The following is a 24,633-nucleotide window of genomic DNA, read 5'->3' on the forward strand; positions in this document are numbered from 1 at the left end:
ACATTCCGTCTCCATCTCTTGCCTCCCTCCATAGCTGTGGATGGGCCTTTCCCATGCATGGGACACTCCCCTGGCTCCCTTCCTGCTCTTAGAATATCTATCTGTCCTGGAAGTTTGGCCCTCGGGTCTCCTCCCACAGGAAGTTCTCCCAGATCTCTCCCTCCTCAGGAGACAACGTTGCCTTTGCGTGTCTGTGTCCATGTGGTCTCCCTGAATCGTCGACGGTCAGGACTGCTTAAAGAAGGCTCCCAACCTTGGAGGGTGAGGGCGGGAGGAAGAAGCCAGGAGGAGCCCCTTGTGGTATGGCTCTGAGGCTCTGCATCCTACACCAGGGCCAAAGCCACCCTCTTCCTGCCCACTTGTCCCTCCCCCCATGCAGGAGCGGGTGAGAGGAAGAGAAGGCAGATAGACGGGCACAGGGTGGGTGGCGGGTCCATGGGCGGGTTCACGCCTAGTGCACGCGTGTGCTTACTGAGCTGCTTGTGCCTCTTGGCGGGCTTGCCCAAGATGACCCTTTTGACAAAGAGCTGCAGGTGGTTGAAGAGGATAAAGGGGGGGGGCGCTGGTGGCCGCCCATGGTACTCCTCAATCAGATCGTGCCTCTGGAACTTCCAGATCTGGTCCGTGTGCTCCTGGACCTGCTGGAAGGTGTAGCTGGGAGGGGGAGGGGGGGCAGGCGTCGGGGGGCCGCAGAGGTCCCCCCCACTGGCCCAGTGTCCCCGTTCCTCAGCCCCAAGCCACCCTCTGCCCTCGGGCTCACTTGAACATGGCGATGAGGAGGTTGAGGAGCAGAATGTTGGTGAAGAGCAGGTAGAGGCAGAGGAGGATCACCGTTAGCCACTCAGGGAACACGGGCTTGTTGTTGACGTCGCTGCTCTCGGGGCACTTGGGCTTGTATGGGTCCGTCCCATTGGGGCTACACTGCTCCGGATTGAAGTTCACCCCTGCGGATGGAGCCAGGCCCCTGTCAGCGCCCCTAAAGCTGGCCTTGGAGCCACGGGGCTCTGGGTTCAAGTCCTGCCCCATCCTGCCTAGGGGACCCTGAACATGCCTTCAGCGGTTTGGCCCAGGTGGCTGGGGGCACTCAGAGGGGGAGTCCTCGGTGGGGGCCCAGGCCCAGGCCCAGAGCTCTTAGCCTGCTAACTGGCCATAATCTCCTCACGTCTCCCTAAGGGCTGGCTTCGTACATTTTATTTTGTGGTTGCCGCCTCCCTCACCACTGTAAAAGCAGGATGGTGAAGCCTCCCTCCCAGCCCCCAGTTCTGGCTCATTTCCAAGAAGCCAACTTAGCCCCACAGCAGGGGCTCCCCTCAGAACCTGCAGGGCAGCCATCCAGCATCGGGCACCTACTGTGTGCCAGGCGCTGGGCTAAGCACTTTGGTGGCGGCAGCTCTTACAATCCCCATTTTGCAGATGAGGAAACTGAGGCAAATTGAGGGTTAGCTTGGGGGCCAGTTTGAACCCTGGTCTTCCTGACCCTGGGGGTGGGGTGGGGAGGGTACCATCAATGTAGGTTGGGATCTGCCCGAAGATCGTCAGGTAGGAATGGTAAACCACCCCCCGGAAGATCCAGTCCACCCGGCTCTCGTTGTGGATGAGGATGGCCTGCTTGGCGACCCCAAAGGACACCACCCACACGGCCAGCAAGAAGAGGAAGAAGAAGACGTCCTTCATCTGGGGAGACAGCGGAGCGCCCATGGGTACAACCCCCCTTCTCCCTCCCCCTTCCTCCTCCCTCTCTCCCTCCCCCTCCCTCCCTCTCCTCCCCCGCCTCTCCCTCCCTCCCTCCCCCACCCACCATCCTCTTCACGATGATGATCTTGGGCCCCAGCGTCTTGCTGACCGTGAAGATGTGCATGAGGCGGAGGCAGAACATGATGAAGTCCAGGGCCAGGATGATCCGGCCGGGGTACAGGGTGGCTGGGATCAACCTGCTCGGCGGGAGGGAGGGAGGGGCACCAATGGGGCGGCCCGGGTTCGGCCTCAGCTGGTACCCCGGGCCCTGGCGGGGAGGCCGCCCAGCCGGATCTGCATTTTTGGCCTTTGCCCCATCAGTGAGAGCTTTACGGTGCCCAGCGGAGGAAGCGACCCCAAAGAGCGGAGCCCAGGCTGGGGGGGGGGGGGGCGCCTCGGCCACTTTCCGGCTGGGTGACCCTGGAGGAGTCACTTCCCCCACTGCCTTGCCCGTCCGGGACAAACCCCAGAAACGAGGCCTCCGAAGGGGCCAGGCTGGGCCTGGGAGGGGAGGGGGGGGGACGATTGGGGCTGGGGAAGCCCAGGCGCCGGGCTGGGAGGAGGAAGTGCAGAAGCCAGGCAGCCGCGTACCTGCAGGTGAGCCCGGCGATGAAGATGAGGATAGCACCGACGTCGAGCTTGTTCCAGAAGTCGTTGAAGTAGAGCGAGGCCATCTTCAACAGGCCGAAGCCGTCGGGGTCGTAGAAGAGCTGGAAGAGCAGCAGAGCGTGGGAAGAGGGAGCGGGCGAGGCGCCCGGCTCCTTCGGTTCTCGGCGCTGCCTCCGTTCCCCAGAGGAGGGCGCTCGGAGGGAGCAGCCCTTCCGGAAGGAGCACCTGCCCCGCCCTCGCCCCGCCCCTCGCCCGAGGCATGGCGGGGGGCGGGGCGGCCAGCTCTTCCTCCTTCCGCCTTCCGCTCCCAACCCTTCGGGGGGGCCCTTATGGCCATTGCTGCTCCCGAACACGGCTCAAGAGGGCCGGCGTGGAGGCGCCTGGCAGCCGGCAGCCGGCAGCCTCCAGCTCCCTCCTGGGCCTCCCGAAGCCCCCATCGGCCTGCTCGCGACCGCCCCCCTGAAGGCCCTGCGGGAAGGGGCTCTCCCGGGCCCTACCTGCCGCGTCTCCTCGCACACCAGGGAGAAGAGCCAGAAGTAGATGACGAGCTCCCGCCAGGATGGCACGGGCTGGAAGTCGACCATGAGCACGTAGGCGAAGAGCCAGAGGAAGGCGAAGTAGGACAGGATGTTCAGGTGGAAGATCACCACCGGTGCCGTGAAGAAGGCTCGGAAGCGGGCTAGGCAGCTCACCGGCTGGAGCCTCTTCTCTCTGAGGGGAGCAGAGCGGAGGGACACCGATGGGCCGCCCATCGGCCGTCACCCTGGCTTGGCTTGGAGGACCCCCAGACTCCACCCCGCTGAAGAGCCTCCCCATCTGGATTTGAATCCTGCCGGTGTGGCTTTGGGCAAGTTTCCTGGTCTGTCTGGCCTCCCTCTCCCTCTCTGCAGACTACCAGGCCTGAGCATAGGCTCTCCCCCGAGGAAAGAGCTGGCGGGAAAGGAATAGCTGTGGGCACTGCACACAACCTCGCCAGAATGGTCCTGCTGGTGCAGCTTCCGCCCCTGCCCCTGCCCAGACCGACCTCAGCTCTGCCTAGCCAAAGGCCAAAGAGGCAGAGATTCTGCTTAGGGCAGTAGCCCAACCCCTCTAAGGCCACACATCCTCGCTTAGCCCAGTCAGAGGACGAAAGAATGGAACTAGAGCATGGGAGCGGGATGGCCTGGGAAGAAGAAGAGGGAGAAGAAGGAGAGGAAGAGGAAGGAGAAGAAGAAAAAAGCAAGAAAAGGAAGAAGAAAGAGGAGAGAAAGGAGAAGAAAAAGAAGCAGAAGGAGGAGAGGAAGGAGAAGAAAAAGCAGAAGAAGGAGGAGAGGAGGAAGAAGGTGAAGGAGGAGGAGAAGAAGAGGAAGAACAACAACTGACCAGAAATAAAATATAAGTGAAGAATAGTCTGAAAGAAATGGTCTCTTTGTATAGAAGCAAAATCCCCTCATCTTGAAAGCAGGATGTGTGGAGTCTAGAACAACCACAGTCCTCTCAAAACATTTCAAGCAAAACGAAACCAAACATCTAAATACTTGACTGCAAGAAATAATCTACTTAAACATCCCAGAAATTTTGAATACAGGAAAAATGCACCAATTGACATCTTAAGGGGAAATTTTGTTTTAAACTCCAAGATATATAGTAGTTAAACTCAACAATTTTAGGTACTTAAACTTAGCAAAAACACCTGCTGCAAGTGACCAGGAGAAAAACCTTCTAATAAAAAGAAAAGAAAATTAGAACAGCACAAGATTACTTTGTATTCACCAGAAATCTCAGGAGCAAATGGAATAATATATTCCAAAAAGCAAAGGAGCTCAAGATGCAACTCAAAAGGACACACCTTATAAGACTTAGCCTAGTCATCAATGATAAAAGAATAATCAATTCAGTAAAATAGAGACATTTGAAGCATTTTTGAAGGTGATAGAAGCTTAGATATGAGCAGATTATTTGGCTTGTAAACACTATTGCAACAACAAAAATAGAAAAATGATAAATAAAAATGCAGTGGGTAGACCAGTCAGCCTCAAAGACCCCTCTGATCTATGTTCTACTGAATTGGAAGTTAGATATCTAGAATTCCTGCCTGAATTCTGCCATGTGTGAGGTGGGTGGCTTCTGGTGAATCACCTCCCCTCCCTATGTTTCCATTGCCACATCTGTAAAAGGAGGGAGTTGGAGATAACCCTCAAGAGCCTACCAAATCCAACATTCTATGACTATAAGTTTCCTCTCCTTAGAAAAAGGTTGAGGGGGCTGCTTGGTAGCTTAGTGGATTGAGAGCCAGGGCTACAGATGGGAGGTCCTGAGTTCAAATCTGGTCTCAGACACTTCCTAGCTGGACAAGTCACTTAACCCCCATTGCCTAGTCCTTACTGTTCTGCCTTAAAACTGATACACAGTATTGATTCTAAGACAGAAGGTAAGGGCTTGTTTGTTTGGTTTTTTTCAGAGAGAAAGGGTGATAACACTGGTCTCCCAGTTGCTTCCACAGTGAACATGAGCCTATAGAGGCTAAGAAAATTAAGTGTAAACCATTATCCAATATGTCCTGTGAAGATTGGGTGGTACCTATGAACTTTTAAGAGTCTTGGCAAAGACCACAACTGGTACATGGAAAGATGTGCCCACAGAATACCCTAGTAGCTATTATCTCTGTCCAAATGACTATAAATCCCTACCTCAGACTACTCAAGTCCATCTGGTTCCTCCTGAGATCAGCAGGCAGAGCTTAGTGAGCTAAATCCATGTACTACTTTCAACATCCCACTTCCTCGAACACAAGACAGGGCAAGGAGATGAAAGGGTGATTTTGGAGGCAGTTTGATCTCACTTTTGTGAGACTATTTATAAAAGTGCCAGCTGAAGGGCAGGTTTTCTGCCAGATGCAGAATTATCTTCTTTAAACCTATCTCACTGTGGATAGAAGTGCAACGGCTATTTGTGGGCCCAAACCCATTGCTAAGAGGCACAGTTTGACCTGCTTCATTTTCCAACTTGGACACATTAATAAGATGAGAAGAGATTAGAGGAGCAACCGTGAACATTTTTCTACCACACTTGGGCCATCATTTCCTCCTGTAAAGGTTTAACTTGTGTAAAAAACAAAATAAAACTAGCAGCCACAACAAAGAGGCGTAAGATGCCCTCATCAGCGAGAATGTACCTCCTCCCCTGCAGAGAAAGGGATGGCGTCTAAGAGCACTACTTGTTTAGAATACAAACTCATTTGTAAAATGCCAGGTTTTGATGTCGGTAGGACATTAAGAGCAGCATCACCTCATAGAACATTAAACATAATAGAGGCAAAAGTAAATGGAGGGAGGGCTCCACATGAGACTTGACTTTTCCATGTCATTTCTCAGGTGTTTCTTTTACACACATTCATGTCCCTGCTCCAGTCCTCTCCGGAAACATCTTCTCTGGGTGGGATTGACCTTGAGTGTACAAAGGCAATGCCAATTGAGCATGAGTCCTAAAATTCTCACCACTTGTGGGCAAGGTGGCCAAGGCATTGGTGCCCTCTAAGGACCACCCCAGCAAGGCCTTGACAGCCTCTTCCTAGTTCTTTACCTGACCACCCAAAGTAATCAAGTTTCAGCTCTACCACCTCTCCAGGCCACCTCCTCCCCCATCAGTGGTGACCTGGCTGATCTGCATTTGCTGGCTGAGGCACCACTCCCTGATGAAACCACAGACTTTTGGAGGCAGCAGGGATGGTGTCCACAATAGCCAGAACAGAAAACACCAGAGGGGGAAGACTCTAGGTGCATGTTGAGCTCCTAAAATGTTTATCCAAGGTTTCAGTGCAGGCGGGTATGGGAAGTGATTGGACAAGAAGAGACCCAAGTTCAATTCTGTCTGTCCCTTCTGCCCGCTGTGTCTCAGTTTACCTCCCTGTTATAAGGTCACTGGCTCAGAGTGTGTCTAAGGCCCTTCTAGCTCAACTTCTCTAATCCAGTGCAACCAGGTGGCAGCAGAGTGGTGTTTTGAGGGAGAGCCACTAATGGTGACATGGGAAGCACTGAGGCATCTAGCAAAGATGCTCTGTTACCTGACTTTCTCTTTTAAGTCCTGGATCCTTCAAAAAGAAAATGGCCAAAAACCAAGCCCCAAGTGCAGGAGAGTCTAAAGCAGCACCTGAAGGAGATGACACCTGTGTAGAGAAGGGGAAACACCAGCATACACAGAATCACCCTCCAGAGGCCATTGTCCACGCACAGCTGCCCCCACCAGACTTTGGTCAGAAAGGCCTGTGGGAAGAAAAGGAGAGAAAGATCCCAGTGGACAGACCAGTCAAGGCCCCCTCCGGGCCCAGGATGTGCCACGCACACACGCGCACACGCGTGCACACACACACACACACACACACACACATCCAGGCAAAAGCAGACACGTGGGATGGCCCCAGCAAGGAAGAAGACAGCTAACACTGCTCAATGTGGGCTTTGAGGCTGACGGGCTTTTCTGTCTCCTCTTCTTCCCCTGGGGATGAGGGACAGTCTGAACAGCAATGTTGAGAGCCCCAAGTAGGCATGGTGGATGGGATGTGGGGAGACTGGCAAAATCTTAGGAGAGATGAGACCTGGCCCAACCTCCAGGGAGCTCTCAGCCAGGCCCAACAAGTCTGCCAGGCAGAGGCTGCTGGGACAAGGCAGCATTAGCACAGCTTCTCCTGGGAAAGGGGCCTGGGCTCTTTGTTTTGGGCCAGTCTCTTGCTGGAGGCCCCACTTAATCCTGGCACTGGGTTCAAACAGAAGACTTAAAACTTCCCTGAATCTCTTTTGTAATCACAGAATGTTGCCCCTGGAGGGGTCTTCTGGCAAAGGAGACTGGGAAGATCTGGGGGTCAATGGGTTGAAGCACAGGATCAGAGAAGTGGGAGCTGGGGAAGGGCCTCAGTCCATCTGATCCAGCCCTTTCATCTGACAGAAAATGGCAGTGGAGAGAGCCAAGGAAAGGAAAATGCAAGCCTGTGCCCTCTGCCAGTCCAGGGGCTCCCTCCCTAAGCCTTGAAGGCCCACTCCAATCCACATGTCCTCTGTCCACCTCCTCGGTGCTGAGACAGCCACTGTCTTTCTACTGTCTAAGCTCTCAGGCCTCGAACACAGCTCCTTGCCCCCCTTGATGCCCACCTCAGGAGACACCCGCAAAGCTGCAGTTCGCTCATGGTCATCTCCTCCCCAGACCTGCCTGAGTGGTGCCCAGGTGTAGAGTGAAGCTGTGGCCACAACTCAAGCGGCAGCCTCTGCCCATACTAGCTGGGTGGCCTTGGGCAAGGCACCGCCCTCTGCTCCACAGTAAGTAGGCCCAAAGACGCCACCATAAAGGGCTGCTCTCTGTACACACGAGCTAGGGCTGGCCATGAGGGCTGCCCTCCACTGCGCCCAGGCCTGCACAGGGAGAAGGGGGCTGATAGCCCACAGTTAGCTGGGAAACAGAACCTGCCGGTTCTGGGGAGGCCGATCCTCCCCCTAACACACCCACACACACACACACACACACACACACACACACACACACACACCCCGGCCAGGAGGGCTCACCTGGATGCCCCCATGGGACACAAACTTCATGTCTTTGGCTTCCAGAGCCAGCTGGAGACAGGTCGTCTTCCCCCAGGCCTCGGAGACTCGAATAAGGAGCTTCTGGGCTCTTTCCTCATCCTTCCGATAGCACTCAGTGAAGACTCCTAAGAGGGCCGGGACAGGGGGCACGTGTTGCCAGCGGCCCTGACTCCCTTGTGAGGGCCAGCCCTCTCCTGCCACACACTGGCCCAGCCTGATCCCGGGCCCAGAGGGCAGGCACCCATGGTCGTTCTGGGATGGAGGAAGCGCCAGGAAAGGGGTCTGGGCTCAGGCCTGAAGCCAGGGTTCTAGAGGGTGTCTCCAGCGCGCCCCGCTCAAGAAGAGAACCTCACCAATGGCCCGGTGTTCGTATTCCTCCGCCAGGGTAAGCATCTCCTCGGAGCTGTCCGTGTCGTCCTCCTCCTTGGACAGCTCCTTCAGGATCTTGCTGCAGGCCAAGGCCGCCGCGATGCAGTCCTGACTCTAAAGACAGCGGGGAGGGGCCTGGGTCATCCGGCCCTCCGCAGGGGAGCACTCGGTGAGAACTCCTCCCGGCATTCCCTCCCCGACCCGAGGGGTGGCCAGGCCCAGAGCGGAAGGCGTGGCCAGAACTCCGGAGGCTCCGGGAGGGTCCCTCCGGAGGATGAGCTCTGCAGGGAGGACCTGTGTGCGGAACGCGCCCGCTGGGCGGATTGCTCCGGGGGAGGCTGCCGGCCCGCGCTGAGCCAGCGACCGAGGGCCCTAGTCTGTTCTCGAAGGCACGCTCAGAGCTTCCGCGTGGAGCGAGGAGTGATTGAGTTCTGGGGCGGCAGCCCAGCCCTCTGCTGAGGGAAGGTGGGCTCCAGGCTCCCCTTCCGACCTCCCCTACTTGACCTTCGTTAGGGAGCGAGCTGGCCAGGATTGGCTTGATGCTTGCAACTTGCTCAATGCCCACGTGGTCAGGCATCTTATACCTTCTGGGCCTAAAGGCAGGCTGTGGGGGGGGGGGGGGGGCAGCGCTGCAGTCAAGTCTGGCCGCCACGCATTGGCCTCTACTGCCTCTTTGTACTTAAGAGGGCTGGGCCTGCCTGGCCTGCACACAGCTGTTCTGGGGAGGAGGTGGGGTGCAGGATATCACTGGGAGTAGATTTGCTGGCTGCTTGTTGGGGGGAGAAGTGAGGCTCTGCCCCCAAGAATAAGTGGGCGCCAGCCCTAACCCCCTTCGTTCTTCCTCCCCTGTCCACTGTGAGAGTCGAGCTCCCCACCCTCAGGCCCTGCACCTTCAGAAAAGCCACGCCTCTTCTGCACGGCTGCCCTTCCCTCTCACTCACTGGCACCGCGGAAGGGAAGGTTTGACCCCTCGGCGCCCACCCTTCTGAAGAGTGCCCGCTCCTCCCAATGTTATTTGCCACCCATAACTCATCTCGCACTACTGATAGGTGAGTCCGGTGCCCCACCATCCCGGGCTCCCCAGAGCTGCGTCCATCCATCTCCATGCACCCCAGGCCATCGGACACTGGCCTTGAGCCACCTTAATGGCCTACGGAGGTCCCCTGCCCGTAGTTCACCAAACCCTAAAGATGCCACACAAGAAAGGTCTTATTAACAAGTCCTGTCAGCTGGGTACCTGGGCCCAGATGATTTCTGCCAGTTCTTTGCGGTTCTGTACGATGGCCCAAATGAGGAGGTCTCGGACAGGGTCCATAGTGAAAGTGACACGGCCTGGAGAACGTTTGTAGAGAGACCGGAGGCTCACTCCTTGCACCTGGGAGCAGATGAGAGTTAGAACTCCCCTGAAGGAGGCTGGCCCAGAGAAGCGCAAAGCATTACTGAAATGACGGAGGGAGTGGCCTTGGAATGAGGCAGGCTTCATTGCAAGAGACCGCGAGCTCAATGTGAACAGTGTTAAGATGCTTGTGACTCACTGGCTTTGTTGGGGAATGGTCTGAGGATGAATCACTGAGGGACAGACCCTGGGGACAATTGGCCCGAGCCCTGGACTTAAGAAAGGCAGAAACCAAGAGCCACAAAGAGGAAAGGGCTGCCCAAGGCCGCTCTCTGGCGTACAGAAGACAGATTCCACTTGGGAAGCACACTCTTTGGAAATCAACTTTCAACCACCTGAAGCCAGATCTTTATACCAAGTAACACTTGGGCCCCATAGAGGAAGTTTCCTTGGCCACCTACATTACAGCGGGATGGAGGAAGAAGGCCTTTGGCTTTCTCAAGCCCCTTCAGAACGGACACAACTGCTCTGGGGGCTGTATCTGGGTGACCAGTCAGCAGAGGTATTTACAAGGGGGTGGACTGTACCAGGCCCTGCTGAAGTCCCTTCTGCTTATGAGTATTTGTGATTTCAGGGTTCAAAAAGCCTGAGTGGATTAGGCTCCTTGCTGAGAGTGATTTCCTCTGAATCTCCTGTAGGGTTCTCTGTTCTTGGAAGAATAGCCATGTCCCAGGGCAAACGGGCCCTGAAACCCTGAACTTCAGGGCAAAGGCTGGTAGAGGAAGGTCAGCCAAGGGGGATTCTCCCATCTCCTGTAAATTATTCTCTTCATTTGGCTCCTGGGATCACCGAAAGGCATGGTGGGAAGGGATACCATGTATTGTATTTTCATAAAAATCCAAGATTTAACGTTTGGTTTGAGAAAAATTTCAGGGAAAGAAGCTGGTTAACTCCTTGAATCCAGACAATGAACTGTTTGGAGAAAGATGCCTGCAGAAATCTACACTGCATTGAGAAGATCCAGAATGAACTGAAGGGGGTTGAGCACACTTATTTTGAATGTAAACTCTTATGCCAAAGGGGACTGATTGCCCCCAATTGGCTTTTTGTCGATGCGCCCAGGAAAACATTGGTTTTGCTTTCTCTCTCTTCTATTTCCCTCTTATCTCTAAGCACTGTAGTTTCCTCTTAGAAGGTGCAATTTTGTATGCATCTGCAGTTAGAAGATTTTTAGTGCTACAAGATGATTATGCCAAATGATCCATTGGGGAGACTAGTCTCCCAAATGATCACAGAGGGGATTGTGAAGATGGGATTCACTCTCCCCGGCTCCTTTTTAGATTTAATCGCCAGAATTGTCTACACCCCACTTATCCTTAAGTGGAGGAGGTCTGTGACCATATGTACGATCGTGGGTTGGGTGATGAATCAGAACCCACTGAGTGCCCCCTGGGCAGTCCTAAACAAAGCTTTAGCTGTAATTGGTCCACATAAAATGGAAGGAAGTCACAGGAAGTGACAAAAAGGAATGATCTTTAAAAAGGCCAAGAACTTCCTGTGAAGAGGTCTTTCACCTTGAACTTGACCCTAGAGGAGCTCTGGCTGAGGACTGCTTTGACTAGGACTACCACATGGGTGAGTGAGAAAGGCTGACTTCTTCCCTGGATTTCCTGGTGGTCCTAACCTCTGGGAGGAGGCCTCTTGGTTAAAACCTTTGTTACTTGACCCTTAGGTCCTCCTGCCGGGGCTTCTGGAGCCCTGCTGGCGTAAAGCCAGAGCTTGAGCAATAGTCCAGCTCGTTAAGGTAGATTTCTTACTGTTCCCTCTTCCTCATGTCTCTACTTCCCTTTCCCTCCATTTTATAAATAAGTTGCTAAAAATCACTTGGAATTAATCCTTGTGGCCACAAGCTTGAATAATCTAGTCCAACCCCTCACAGACAGGAGCCACGAAGCCCAACCCATGCAGCAAAGTGTCTCTCCAAGCCCTTGTTGCACCCTCCTGGGAATGGAAGGTCCTTGTGGCAAGGATTATTTCACTCACAGTCCGAGTACCCCAGGGACTGGCCCAGGGCCTTGTTGATAGCAAGTGCTTGCTTAATAAATGCATGTTGGTTGGTTGATTGGTTGGACTGAGAGCAATCCCCACTGGAAAACACAACAACTCTCCAGTGGTTCTCCCGCCTGTGTTTAAAGCCCTCCAAGGAAGGGGAGATCACTACCTCCTGAGCAGCTCCCCCTCCCCCCCAAACTCCATAAGCCTGATCCTCCCTCCAGCTTGGCCTTGTCATACATATCTGAGACAGCTCCCGGGCGCACCCCTAAACGTTTTCCTGCCCAGGTCAGCCAGCCCAGGGCCTTCAAGAGTCGCCTCATGTTTCGAACTCGGGGCCCTTCACCACCTCGTCTCCATCCTGTGGACTGCCCAGCTTACCAAGGCCCCCCTTAAACCATGGAGCCTGGGAAGGCCACAGGACTCCAAATGGGGGGGGGGCGCCCTCTTCCTTCCCTGGAGGCAGCCCAAGTCCCGCCGGCGAGTGCCTTTCTGATCGTGACTCGGCCACCCGGTCTGTTAACTGCCCTCACTACTTGGGAATCGCCTGCAGCTCCCACAGGGGCATCTAGCGTTCCCTTAGCCCAGCCACGGACACAAATGCTAGGCGGCCGGGCCAAGCAGGGTGCCCGGCAGGGAGAGTTCAGGGAGACAGCCTCCGCCTCCTTCAGAGAGACCAGGGGGGCTCCTCCCAGTTCACGGCTCTCTCTGAGATGGGACCCCCACCGCGCCCCAAACCCCAACGGGAAGCACCCGTCGCGGCGTCCCAGAAACTCGGGCCTGGAAGCCAAAGGTGGGGTGACGAGGGAAGAGCAAAGCCAGGAGCAAAGCCAGACGGTCAGGGACAAGGCTGTGCGCCCAGGAAGGGCTCCGAGGCGGGGGAGGAGGAGGAGCAAAGGCCCAGGGGGGCGGAGGCGGGGCTGAGAAGGGGAAGTGCCTGGGGCCCGGCCGCTACCTCGGACAGCGCTAGCCTAGGGGGGAGGGGCGGGGAAAGGCAGCACCGTACATTGAGCTTAATGTGAGGCACCGCCAGGGACAGCCGGGGCCGCTCACTGTGCTTGGGCTTGGGGTACAGCGGCTGCGTGAAGTCCCCGAGCAGCTCCCGGAGCACTTGCGACACGTGGTGCATCTGGATCTTGGGCAGGGCCGAGTAGGCGGAGCGCTCCATCTCCTCCGTCAGCACCTTCTGCAGCTTGCTGTGGAACAGGCTGGACGGCGCCAGGTTCTCGTAGAGGTAAATCAGCGTGTCCCACGTGACGAACTCCTTGAGGCGGACCCCGTTCTCCAGGAAGAGCTTCACGAACTCCGGCTTGTTGGTGATCAGGGCGGCCGCCATCATCGGGTGCAGATCGGAGGGCTGCGACAAGAGCAGCCCGAAGGCGGCCGTGGGCGGGGGCCTACGAGCTGACTACGTTCCCTAGTCATCTCTCCGGGTGCAAATGCAGCCTCGGGCTCTTACTAGCCCAGTGGCCCTGAACAAGTCACTTCCCCCTGTTTGCCTCAGTTTCCTCCTCTAGAAAATGGGCCGCAGAAGGAAGTGGCCGGCGGCTCTAGTGGTTTGCCCAGAACCCCCCAGAGGTCACGGAGGGGCGGATGTGGCTGAAATGCCTGGCTGCACAGTGAGGCCCTCCCTCGCCTCCCTGGTTCCGGTTCCCTTATGGTTCTCCCCGAATCGCCGTGCTTAGAGAGCCCCCGGCTTCCCCCTACCAAGCCCCAGGCTGAGGCCCGTCATCCGCGTCCGGCAGAAAGCACGGGCCTGCCGTGCAGGAGCCCAAAGGTGCCGCCGCCCACCGCCCGCCCTCGCCTGGCTGCTCCCTTCCCCTCCGCGCCTCCAGGGCCCACCTTCCACTGGCGCTCGTCCGTGAAAATCTCGCTTCTGGCGATGTCCACCCGGTTCCAGGCCACGGCCAGCTTCAGCTGGTGGTCCCAGTTCTCATGCCCGACGTGGTCGTGGTTCCTCGAGGCTGAGGGAGAAGGGGGCAGGGAGGGGGCTTTGGCCGGGATCGGAGCCTCTGGGTGCCCGCCTGCCTGGCTCGGCTGACTCAGTGGGTGTCTGTCCAGCTTCCTCCCCGCCCCGCCCTCCTCCTGGAGGACCGGAAGCTCCCCGAGGGCACGACCAGCACATGCCCAGGGCCGGCTGGTTCCCTGCTTTGGCCGGCACCGGAGCCGGCAGAGTCCGGCTCCTGCAGCCACTTGGTCAGGCTCACCTTTCAGCAGGGCCTGGAGGATCGCCACGTCCACGTCCTGCTGGCCGTCTTTGCCCTCCCGGTAGATGGTGAGCAGCTGCCTCTTCCGCACGATGTCCTGGATCTGCAACGAAGCACCCCGGGGTGGCCCTGCTTACCTGGGCAGGAACTGAGCTGCGTCCTGCACCCAGAGGCCCGTCTGCCGCAGCCACCCTGCCAGCTGCTCCCAGCGCCCTCCTGTGCCCGCCCCTCCCCGCCTGCTTTTCTTTTTCAGGCTCCACTTTGGTTTCTGGTGGACTGAAGATCCGCCTCCTCCTGGGCCCCCACCTCATGGCCAGCCCTTCCAGCTTGGCTAACCCTCGAAGAGCAGAACCGAGGGAGGGGCTCCCCTAAGGGAGTCTGCCTCAGTATACCCACCGTGCCCTTCCGGAGCCCTTTGCTTCGAGCACCTCCCCCAGGCGCCTTGTGTTCATTTGTGCCCCCATGTTACACGCGAACACACATGCACATACATGCACACACGCATGCACACATGCACACACAAGCTTTGGACTAGATTGTAAGGCCCTTGAGGGCAGGCACTGCCTTGTTTTGGGCTTTGTACCCCTAAGCATGGCACCTGGCACACAGTAGGGGCTCAACCCATGCTCACTGGCTGACTGAGTGATCCTGTGAGGCCCCACGTGGAGCCCCTGGGAGAAGGGGTGACTTCAGGAGGGGCCCCGCAGGCCCAGCCAGGTCCCCCTCATATCTGGGGGGGGGGGGAGCCAGGCGGGCCAACCTCCAGCTCACAGTGAATTCTCACTGTCTGAGGGTCGGATGGGAACTCGCTTCCCCACACAGCTCTGGGCTTGCTCTTCATGGAGGGCCCCCAAATCTTCCCTGAGCCCAGAGCCAGCCCACTCCCAGCCTCTGCGTTCTTTGAGCTTCGCTGCTCTCCAGGCAGGCCCCGTCACCCCTTGCTTTCTGTCCTAGTCCTACAACTCTAGGAGGGAAGAGCAAGGGCTAGGCACATGGGGTGAAGTGACTTGCCCAGGGTCACCTAGCAGGGAGGTGTCTGAAGCCAGATTTGAACTCAGATCCTCCCAACTCCAGGCCTGGAGCTCCATCCCCTGGGCCACTCAGTTGCCCCATTGCCCAACATTCCTTGACAAGTGTTTCCTCAGTGCCACAGGAGGGGAGACAGGCATGAGCTGAGACATCCCCGGGGCAGGCAGGGGGTGAAGGACTCACCTGCTCAGTTCTGAACTCGCCCCATCCAGGCCCCGGGGAGGAGGGCTCATTCCCTCCCTCTGAACTTGACCCAACCCAAAGGAATGAGCTGGGATTATTCTCTTGCTTTGGTTGCTCTGTTCAGTGCAGTTTGCTATGGACAAGCCGTAGAGCCTCAAGCAAACCCCAGAATCAAGCCCAGGCTGGAGCATCTGAACTTGGGGGCACCATGGTTCTGTGGGGGCCGAGCCACGCTGAGCCGCTCCAAGCCATGCCCAGCCACACCAAGCCACTCCTAGCAGCGCAGAGCCACACTGAGCCACTCTGAACCACGCCCAGCCACACTGAGCCACTCCGAGTCGCGCCCAGTCACGCCCAGCCACGCTGAGCCACTCCGAGCCACGCCCAGCCACACCAAGCCACTCCTAGCAGCGCAGAGCCACACTGAGCCACTCTGAACCACGCCCAGCCACACTGAGCCACTCTGAACCACGCCCAGCCACGCCCAGCCACACCAAGCCACTCCGAGCAGAGCAGCACTGAGCCACTCTGAGCCACGCCCAGCCACACTGAGCCACACCCAGTCACGCCCAGCCACACTGAGCCACTCTGAGCCACACTGAGCCACGCCCACCCACACTGAGCCACTCTGAACCACACTGAGCCACGCCCAGCCACACTGAGCCACTCCGAGCCCTGCCGAGCCGCACCGAGCCACACCCTGGACCTTCTCCCCCATCTGCAGAGGCTTGGGCAGCCGTGGCTCCAGGAGGGGGGAGGCTTGATGGCTCAGTGACTCGAGGGCATGGGGGTGCTTAGAGCCCCTAAATCCCCCGGGGGAGCACAATGGCAGGCCATGACCCATCCATAGAGACAAGACCCCCCAACTTCTAAGAACATGTATGGAGGGCCAGTGAGCACTGCAGTGCCTGCGCTAACAATTGGACCCAGCAAGAGAGCTTGTGCCTTTTTGCCCTCCAGCCACTGGATCCTCCACACACACACACTCACACTCACATGCCACACTTACAAACAGAACATACACATTCATTCATGCATGTACACACACCACACACTCACATGCACATATGTTAACACATGGGCGTATAGCACACACGTGTGCACAGACATGTGCGCACAAGACACCCACCCCTCAGGCCCATCTACTAGACAAGTGCAAACATCTTCCTGGTAACTTGCTCACATGATGCAAACGTGCTGGTGGAAGGGGTCCCTCCAGGCTGTGGTGGCGAGCCTATGGCCCACGTGCCAGAGGGGACACATCGCTCCAGCTCAGAGTTCGCCAGAGTTCACTGCTAGAAAGTCAGAGGGACACGGGCCAGGTTGCCCCCTCCCCCTCCACATGTGCCTGGCACATCGGCCCTCCCTCTAAAAGGTTCACCATCACTGCTCTAGAGCGTGGCTGTCCCTTTGCCACCACAGGCCCCCACAGGCTCCCTTGACTACGTCTTCTGCAGCCACAGATCTTTCTAGGATTCCCGAGCATCGAGGCCACTTCCTAGATGTGCCCCGGGGTGGAAAAGGTGCGAGACCGTCAGTCACAGGGAGCCCGTTTCTGCCCTGTGTTAGCTGACCAGCAGAATGGGCTGCTGCCCCAGCAGGTAGTGAGCCTCCTGTGGCTGCGCTCATTCGCAGAGTTTGGGCCAGGGACCTTCCCAGCTCATTCCAACGTAGATCCAGGAATGGCCCGAACTGTTAGCTGGTCAGACGAATGCAGCCACAGCCCAGTGATCATCGTGGGGTCCTCCCCCCACCCAGGGTGAAGAGGGGGAGGGAGCACGACTGCCCACAGCATTTCCTGTCCTGGGCTGGGCCAGGGAGGTGGCTGCCCAACTTCCCTCCGGCTGTGCCAATCCATCCCTGCGAGGACTCGGCCAGCTCCGACGTGCCCACGGAGGGTTGGATCCTCAAGGGTGGGCACCCTGGCATGCCCGGTGCCAACCCGGTGCCCAGCAGCTGACAAAGCCCTGTTGTCGCTAAGACGGGAAAGCCCCCGCTGACCCTGAATTCACGCCTGATCCCGGGGCCAAGCGTCTCGGCCCCCCGGAGCTCCTGACAGGCCAGGGCGGCCTCCTCACCTTCTTGGTCCACTCGACGATCTTGCTCTCGGTGAACGTGTCGAAGGTCTCGTGGAAGAGCGAGCTCAGCTTCTTCTGGATCAGGGAGATGGTGATCTCCGAGATGGGCAGGTTGGCCACCTGAGCGATGACGTCGGCCACGCGCCCCGAGCCCTCCACGATCACGCAGGGGGTGCCGTTGGTCATGGCGTTGAATATGGTCTGGGACAGAAAGGAGCCGCCGTCAGGGAAGCCCCGCGGACCCCTCGGGGAGTCCATGAAAGGGAAGAACGAAGAGAGCCGGGGACGGCCCTGGCATCTCCCTCACCAGCCGGGCGGCTGACGCGGCCCGAGAGCGCTCTAGACCTCCGCAGTCACACAGCCAGGAGGGGGCAAGGCTCGAGCCAGGGGCTCCTGACTGGGGCCAGCTGCACCCCAAGTCCCTTCTGATGGCCCCGACGGCCGGCTTCTTCCCCTTCCTTCCTTGGGAAGCCGCCCCTGGCCCTGGGGTCCTCGGCCCATACTTACGTCCAGCGTGCCAGGCCCTCCCTCCAGGACCACACAGACGATGGGGATCTTGATGGCCACCCCTGCGGACAAGCACAGGGGCGCAGTGAGGTCAGAGGCGAGCTCGGGCCTCCGCAGAGCCCCGCTGTGACCTCCGGTGTGGGGCCCGCTGGCGGCCGGCCCGAGGACGACGACGAGGAGGCCGTCTCGCCCCCCAGCCCCCCTCTCTGGGAACGTCAGCCCCTCACCTCCTCTTTCCTTCGTCTGCTCGGAGATGAACTTCTCCAGTTTGGTCCTCAGGAGGATCTCCACCCCGTATCTGCCGTGAGTCCCGTCGTCCACCAGGATGAAGTGCGAGTGGTTGTTGTCCAGGCACGAGAGATTCCCTTGGCTCTCCTCATCCAAGATGTACTCGGCGGGGAAGCCTCCCTGGGGATCCCCCAGAAAAGAGTCAGGGCCCGGGCCGGGGGCCACTGACGGGAGCCCCGAGAGGGAGAGGGGCAGCCAGAGACCCCAGGCTGGCCTCCGGGAGCCACACAGGCCAGGCTAGTCTGGGAAGCCGGAAGGAAGGCCCTTCCTGCTCCCCAGCACCCTCTCCATTTGCCTCGGTGTGCCCGTATGCAGAAGGGGCGGCTTGTAAGAACAATTTCTGCGGTGTCTGCTGGGTGCCGCGGCTGTGCTCAACAGCTCAGTGACTGTCTAATTTGACCCTTTAAGCGGCTGCTGCTCTTATCCCAGCTTTGCAGCTGAGGAAACTGAGGCCCACCGAGGTCCAGGGTCCCCCAGCTAGGAAGGGCCCCGGGCCAACTCGGGTCTTCCTGACGGCAGGCCCTGGGCCTCCGGCCCCTCCGCGCGGCCTGTCGAGCCGTTTCCCTGCTCAGTCATCTCAGCCATGTCTGGCTCTTCATGGCACTATTCCAAGTTTTCCTGGCGGAGCGACTCTTTCTCCGGCTCATTTTACAGATGAGGAAGTTGAGGCACACAGGGTCGTAGAACCAGGAAGTGCCTGAGGCTCGGTGCTGGACGACAGCCCAGCGGCTCCCGGGCAGGCGGCCCCAACCCTGGACCCCGGGGATGCCCGGCTGGGCCCGACTCACCGAGGGGTAGATGAGGCTCTCCCGATTGTGCACGGTGCCCCAGGTGGCGATGCCGATGGTGATGACTTCGCCTTCCTTGTAGCTGCTGCTCAGGCTGAAGTCGCGCACGGCCTCCCCGACCTGCTTCATGACCCCCGCGTGGGAGCCCCCAGTTATGATCCAGGCCCCTGGGGAGGAAGCGAACAGAGGGGCGCCGGCGGCTGAGCGTCGGAAATGGAAGCGGCTCCTCCTGGTCCCCGGCCTGCGCTGCAGGCCGGCCCGGGACGCCCAGAAAGTGCCTCAAACTCCTACGTCCAAAGCAGTTTGCTATGTTCTCCCTTAAACCCGGCTCCTGTCCACCTCCCCAGCGACTGCGGAGGGCGACGCGCTCCCACCCGCCCAGATCCAATATGGCGCCAAGGCCTGGCGACTGGGCCGCCACAGCCTCCCTGGCAGCCCCTCTTGTGGATGTCGCCCATTTCTCGCCTCTGGCACGGCCACCCTGGCGGAGGCCCTCAGCGCCCCACACCGTGACGGCTCAGGGGCCCCCAGCCCATCCTTGGTTCAGCCGCCAAAGGGACTTCCTCCTGTCTCCTCGTCCTCAGTAAGGGCCCCATACAGATGCTGTGTTGGCATTCAAGGCTCCTTCCAAACCAGCCCCTTCCTCCATTTCCAGTGTCCTCCCCAACACAGAGTCTTGGATCCAGGGACCCTGGCCTCCTGGATGCGCCTCCATCCCTCAGCTCGGGCGTCCCATGCCTGGAGCACTCGCCCTCCTCCGCGCTGACCTAAAAGCCCGCCTTCTCCAGGAGGCTTCTCCAAACTCCTCTTCCTTCCAAGGAGGAGACAGTCGGCTCCACCCCCCGGCCCCAGCGCCCTTGGTCCCTGCCGTGTCTTTGCAGCCTCGGGAACTCTCCAGGGCAGCCCATAGTTTTGCTGGTCCGGCCCCAACGCGTCTCTCAGAGGCCCATGTATTTGGCACCGGGAGAGCCTCAAGGCCGGCCAATCCAAGCCCTTCATTGCCCGGAGTCACAAGGCTCCTTGGGTTTGAGGCAGGATTCAAACTCAGGTCTTTCTGACTCCCAGACCGAGAACCCTGCCCTGGGGCACGTCCTAGCTGTGGCCACAGACTGTACCGAGAAGATGCCCATTGAGAGCACTTTCAGAACACCCGCACCCAGCCAGGGTCTCTAGACCAGCACTTCAAGCCGGGTGCCCAAACTGCCCCTCCAAGCGGCCCAGGGGAGGACGTGCTGGCTTTGGGCAGCTGGGCAGGGGGAGCTGGGAAGAGGGGGACCCGCGCAGCGCCCCAGGGGCGGCTCCTTCGCCAACACTGCCCTGGGCACTGTCGGGCGGGTTCGGGGCACAACGGCTTGGAGGGGCCGAGGAAACACAGTGGCCACCTGGGAGGCAGGGGCCGTGGCTTTGGAGGTCAGACTCTGGGCAGGGGTGGGCAGAGGGCCCTCTCTGCCTCCGCCCCCCGGGCCACCCACCTGTCGTCTGGGCCACCTTGACCAAGCCCCTTCGGAAGATGCTCTTCAGCCTGACTTTCATGTTGAAGTTTTTCGCCCCTCCAGTGACGGAGATCAGCAGGTTGGGCACGTCGAGGCCCCAGTGCTGCGTCATGAGGTGGTAGATCACGCCAGGGGGAGTGTCCTGAGACACACGTACGTACTGCAAACACACAGAGGCGGGAAGGAAGTCAAGGCCCTGCGGATGGCGCATCAAGCTCGTTCTGTCCGAAAAGGCTGTCGGGATTCATCACGGCCGGGCGTGAAGAACCGAGGCACAAGCTGCCTCCTCCTCCCGCTAACCTGTGGCGCCTCCAGCATCAAGCACAGACTCTGGTGCTCGGCATTCGAAGCCCTTCCCACTTGCCTCCCCTCCATGCACTCTACCATCCAGCCTATTTCTCACCAGCAACCTGTATTTCCTGCCTGGGCACCTCTGCATTGCCCTGACTGCTCTGCATGCCTGGAATGCTCACGGTCCGAGCCTCGGTTCCAGTGGCGCCCTCGCGAGGCCAGTGGCCTTTCCCCGCCCCACCAGACATTCCTGCATCCCCCTAGATAGACTGCAGACTCCTGGAAGGCAGGGGCCATCCATCCCTGTGTTCTGGGCAGCCCTGCCCCTTAGCGCAGTGCCAGGCCCCTGGCAGCAGGCGAGGAACAAATGCTGCTTCCTTCCTTAAGCCTTCCCCAGAGGGGAAGAAGAGTTCGACCCCGGAAGGAGAGAAAGGGCAGCCGCCTCCTTCCGAACCCATTTCCCTTCTCTAATGGGCTCTCGCACTCCTTCTCTCCTGGCTAAAAGATGCCAAGCCCATTTGGGGGCAGAAAGGACGTCTTCTCAGCTCCATGAAAGTCAGTTCAGCACCATTCAGTAATCGCCTCCCGTATACAAGGCCCCGAGATCAAAGCCAACAAGGTGGGCCGTGTCTGCTAGGAGCTTGTGTTCTGCCCCTCACTGGCCTCTGCCAGGCCCACTGCCAGGCCGGGAACCCATCTCCTGCCAGGCTGGGCAAACTCTGAACCAACCACACCCCATTGAAAGGCTGCTCAGTCACCATGAAGGAATGCATGAAGCATCTTCCTCTTTTCTTCTCCCACTGGAGAGGGAGGGAGGAAGAGCCCAGCTGTACCAGTTAGAGAGGTGGGCACTCCCTTGGCAAGAGGCTGCTGGTGGTCAGCAGAAAGAGACCACAGGGTCCAGGGTCAGGAAGATCCGGATTTCCATTCTTCCTCAGACACTCACTAGCTGAGTGACCTTGGCAAGTCACTTTAACCTCTGCTCAGTTGCCTCATCTGCAAGTAGGCGCTTAATAAATGTAGATTCCCTTCCCTCTTCCCTGGGGCCTCAGTGGCTTGGCTTCCCCAACGGGAAGGAGAATACAAGCATCTCCACACCCCAATCTATGAGCAGCCTCATCAGTCCCCCAAGAACAACAAAGTCACGGAGAACCAACCTTTCCCACCTTCTGTCCCAAGCCGGTGAAGACAATGTCCCCAAAGGCGTCGGTGGGCATCTCTTGGACGTGCTTCTTCAGGTCCCATTCTTTACCCTGGAACACCTGGGGCTTGGTGGCCTCCTCCAGGTGCTGTTCCCGTGTGTAGCCACACTCACACACCACCTTCCTAAAAGGGCACACACACCTCATCAGATTTGGCCCACCCAGGAGCCCCTTCAAGCATCCAGAGAGGGACCCAAATTGTCTCTGCTGACAGGACCGATGGGAGGGGAGCAGGAAGGCCACAGAATGTGGCCACATGGAAGAATACTTACAAAGAAGGATGTGGCTCTTTAAGCAGGAATGGGGCAGAGGAGGGGGAGGGACCCCACTTTTATCTAGTCCAAGTCCAGGGAGGCCCCCTACAATATCCTCTACAGTTCAGACTCTACTTGAATACCTCCAGTGTTGGAGAAATCACCACCTTCCAAAGCAACTTGTTTCATTGCTAGACCAATGGATGCTAGAAAGTTGGTCCTTGTATTGGGCCAGAATGTCCCCTCTTCTACCTTGCATTGCTTGGTGCCAGTCCAATAGCATCCAGGCTAACCTTTCTTCAGCACACCTGCCCCCTTCAGGTAGATGGAGAGAGCTTTCATGGTTGGCCTCTGGGCTGGATCCCTGTTTCTCTATGTTTCCTCCTCTGGTCAAGTGAGTTCATCCTTGAGGTCTTTCTCTTATGGCTTACCAGTGAACCCCTGGCCATGGGATAGCCAGGACCCCATGTGACCCTCCTGAGGGATCATGGTAGAAGCCAGAGTCTGCTCCTACCTCCATGCGAGTTGGCCCTGAAACTTGGCTGGCCCAGACATGGCTGTCCTAATTCCCAAGCACAAAGGAAGCTGAGGAGCTCCAGGGGTCCTTTCTGGGGGTGACTAAGGCAGGGGGGAATCCCCCAGGTGTCCTTAGGACCTTTCCTTGTTGCCTTCCTCCTCTCTGACTCCGAACATCTCTTTTTGAGAGTGTCATATTTGGGGAGGCGGAGTCAATATGGCATCTTAGAAGCAGCAAAAGTTCAGACCTCTGAAAACTCTTCCTTACAGATCACAAACTGAATGCTCCTAGGGGACTGAAATTAAAACTTAACAACAGGACAGAGCTGGGGAACCCTCCTTCTGGACTCAAATCAAAAGGTATGCCCCCCAAAAGCCAGAATCCTAGAACACTCGGGTCTAAGGGAAAGGCAAAAGGAAGGTCCCAGGACCCCTCCCCCCAACCCAGAGCGCTGAGCCCCCAGCAGCAGTGGGAACCTCTGGGCGGGCAAAGGTGCTGATTTGGAGGGTTCTACCTTGTGAGTAGTGGGGTGCCGGGCTCAGAGCATAGGCGGGGAGGCAACCAGGGAGAGACCTGGGAGCCTGCAGCCCCCTGGCTGGGTTGTTCCATCTGGCTCCAGTCTCACTAGAAGTTTTTGCCTCGGGGCACATCCAGACCAACCCAGTTGAACCTAACATCATCAGGACTCCTCAGAGTTCAGGGAGGCCAGGACTTCTCTTCCCCCCCCCCCCCTAGAGTGCAGGGCCTCCTGCAAGGACAGGAACCTCGGGGCAGGCAAAGGTACTGGGATACCTTGCCAACAGAGGAGAAGCAGCTGGAGAGAACTGGAGAGAGCCTGGGCGGTTCCAGCCTTCCAGGAGTCTTTGGCCTCAGAGCACATACAGCCCAACCCAGTTGAACTTAATCCGATCAAAAGCCTCCAGAGGACAGGGAAGCTAACATTCCTCCCCTAGAGACTGTACCAAGAGATCTGACAAAGGTCCAAGGTGGGAGACTGACAGCCCCAAAACAAAACAAAAAAAATGAGAGGAGCAAGAGCACAGACAAATACAGGGAGCAAAGAAGGGGTAAACTTGAGCAAACAGCAAAAAAAGGAAGAAAGAAATTACAGTAAACAGCTTCTGTACAGGTAATGAGCAAAGAGCAAATGAAACAGAGGGGGAGGGATCAGCAAAGGAAAAATCAGAAATCCTAGCGAATTAGATACAGGCTTTGGAAGAACTCAAAATGCAATTCAGAACACAATTAAGAAAGGCTGACGACAATTGGGGAAAGAACTTTAAAACTAAGATAAATCATCTGGAAACAGAAAATAGTGTCTTGAAAGCCAAAATCAACCAGCTGGAAAATGAGGCAAAGGAGATGAAAGATGAGGTGAAGAAGATGAAAGAGGATAAAAAGGAGATGAAAGATGAGGTAAAGAGGATGAAAGATGACCTCCAAAGAAAATCAGACCAAAAGGAAAAGGATGACCAAAAAGCCAACGATGAAATCCAGTCTTTAAGAACCAGAATACAACAACTAGAATTAAGTGTCCTCACAAGGCAACAGGACAGTATAAAACAAAACCAAAAGAATGAAAAAATTGAGGAAAATATGAAGCATCTCATTCACAAAACAGAGGATTTAGAAAATTGTTCAAGGAGAGACAATTTAAGAATCATTGGTCTACCAGAAGACCATGTCAAAAGAAAAATCCTGGACATCATACTATAGGAAATTATTAAAGAAAACTGCCCCGATATCCTAGAACAAGAGGGAAAAGTGGAGATTGAAAGAATCCACAGATCACCTCCTGTACCTAATCCCCAATTGACAATAGCCAGGAATGTTATAGCCATATTCAAGAACTATCAGACCAAAGAAAAGATATTACGAGCTGCCAAGAGGAAGTCATTCAGATACCAAGGAACCACAGTGAGGATAATGCAGGATCTGGCTGCATCCACACTGAAAAACCAAAAGGCATGGAATATGATATTCTGGAAAGCAAGGGAACTAGGTTTACAACCAAGAATCAACTACCCAGCAAAACTAACTATATTCTTACATGGGAAAGTATGGTCATTCAACAAAAAAGAAGAGGTACAATCGAAGGTGATGGACTTCTCCATTAGGGTCAATGCAATGTCCCTGAACAA

The 24,633-nt window shown here is 57.1% G+C and overlaps 2 protein-coding genes across 17 annotated transcripts in view; one reads left to right on the forward strand and one right to left on the reverse strand.

Annotated features, from left to right (window-relative positions):
• The window catches only part of LOC100026020 (zinc finger protein OZF-like), a 515,718-nt gene that overhangs the window by 225,648 nt on the left and 265,437 nt on the right, over window positions 1–24,633 (forward strand). The gene's annotated exons all lie outside the window — the stretch shown is intronic.
• Window positions 1–24,633, reverse strand: part of TRPM2 (transient receptor potential cation channel subfamily M member 2) — a 59,091-nt gene that overhangs the window by 11,134 nt on the left and 23,324 nt on the right. For 2 of the 7 annotated variants that reach the window (XM_056814469.1, XM_056814470.1), the window contains exons 4-22: window positions 21,677–21,845; window positions 20,208–20,388; window positions 18,736–18,902; window positions 17,887–18,067; window positions 17,660–17,721; window positions 17,153–17,353; window positions 13,863–13,965; window positions 13,498–13,619; window positions 12,662–13,012; window positions 9,505–9,642; window positions 8,252–8,381; window positions 7,878–8,023; window positions 6,472–6,584; window positions 2,841–3,054; window positions 2,326–2,444; window positions 1,799–1,931; window positions 1,503–1,674; window positions 761–944; window positions 473–654 (exon numbers count right to left, since the gene is read on the reverse strand). In XM_056814469.1, the coding sequence (XP_056670447.1) occupies window positions 473–654; window positions 761–944; window positions 1,503–1,674; window positions 1,799–1,931; window positions 2,326–2,444; window positions 2,841–3,054; window positions 6,472–6,584; window positions 7,878–8,023; window positions 8,252–8,381; window positions 9,505–9,642; window positions 12,662–13,012; window positions 13,498–13,619; window positions 13,863–13,965; window positions 17,153–17,353; window positions 17,660–17,721; window positions 17,887–18,067; window positions 18,736–18,902; window positions 20,208–20,388; window positions 21,677–21,845 (3,068 nt within the window). The remainder of the gene's footprint in view (window positions 1–472; window positions 655–760; window positions 945–1,502; window positions 1,675–1,798; window positions 1,932–2,325; window positions 2,445–2,840; window positions 3,055–6,471; window positions 6,585–7,877; window positions 8,024–8,251; window positions 8,382–9,504; window positions 9,643–12,661; window positions 13,013–13,497; window positions 13,620–13,862; window positions 13,966–17,152; window positions 17,354–17,659; window positions 17,722–17,886; window positions 18,068–18,735; window positions 18,903–20,207; window positions 20,389–21,676; window positions 21,846–24,633) is intronic. The other 5 variants (XM_056814474.1, XM_056814473.1, XM_056814472.1 and 2 more) reach the window with 3 other exon arrangements.

This window comes from Monodelphis domestica, chromosome 2 (assembly GCF_027887165.1).
Source record: "Monodelphis domestica isolate mMonDom1 chromosome 2, mMonDom1.pri, whole genome shotgun sequence".
NCBI lineage: Eukaryota > Metazoa > Chordata > Mammalia > Didelphimorphia > Didelphidae > Monodelphis > Monodelphis domestica.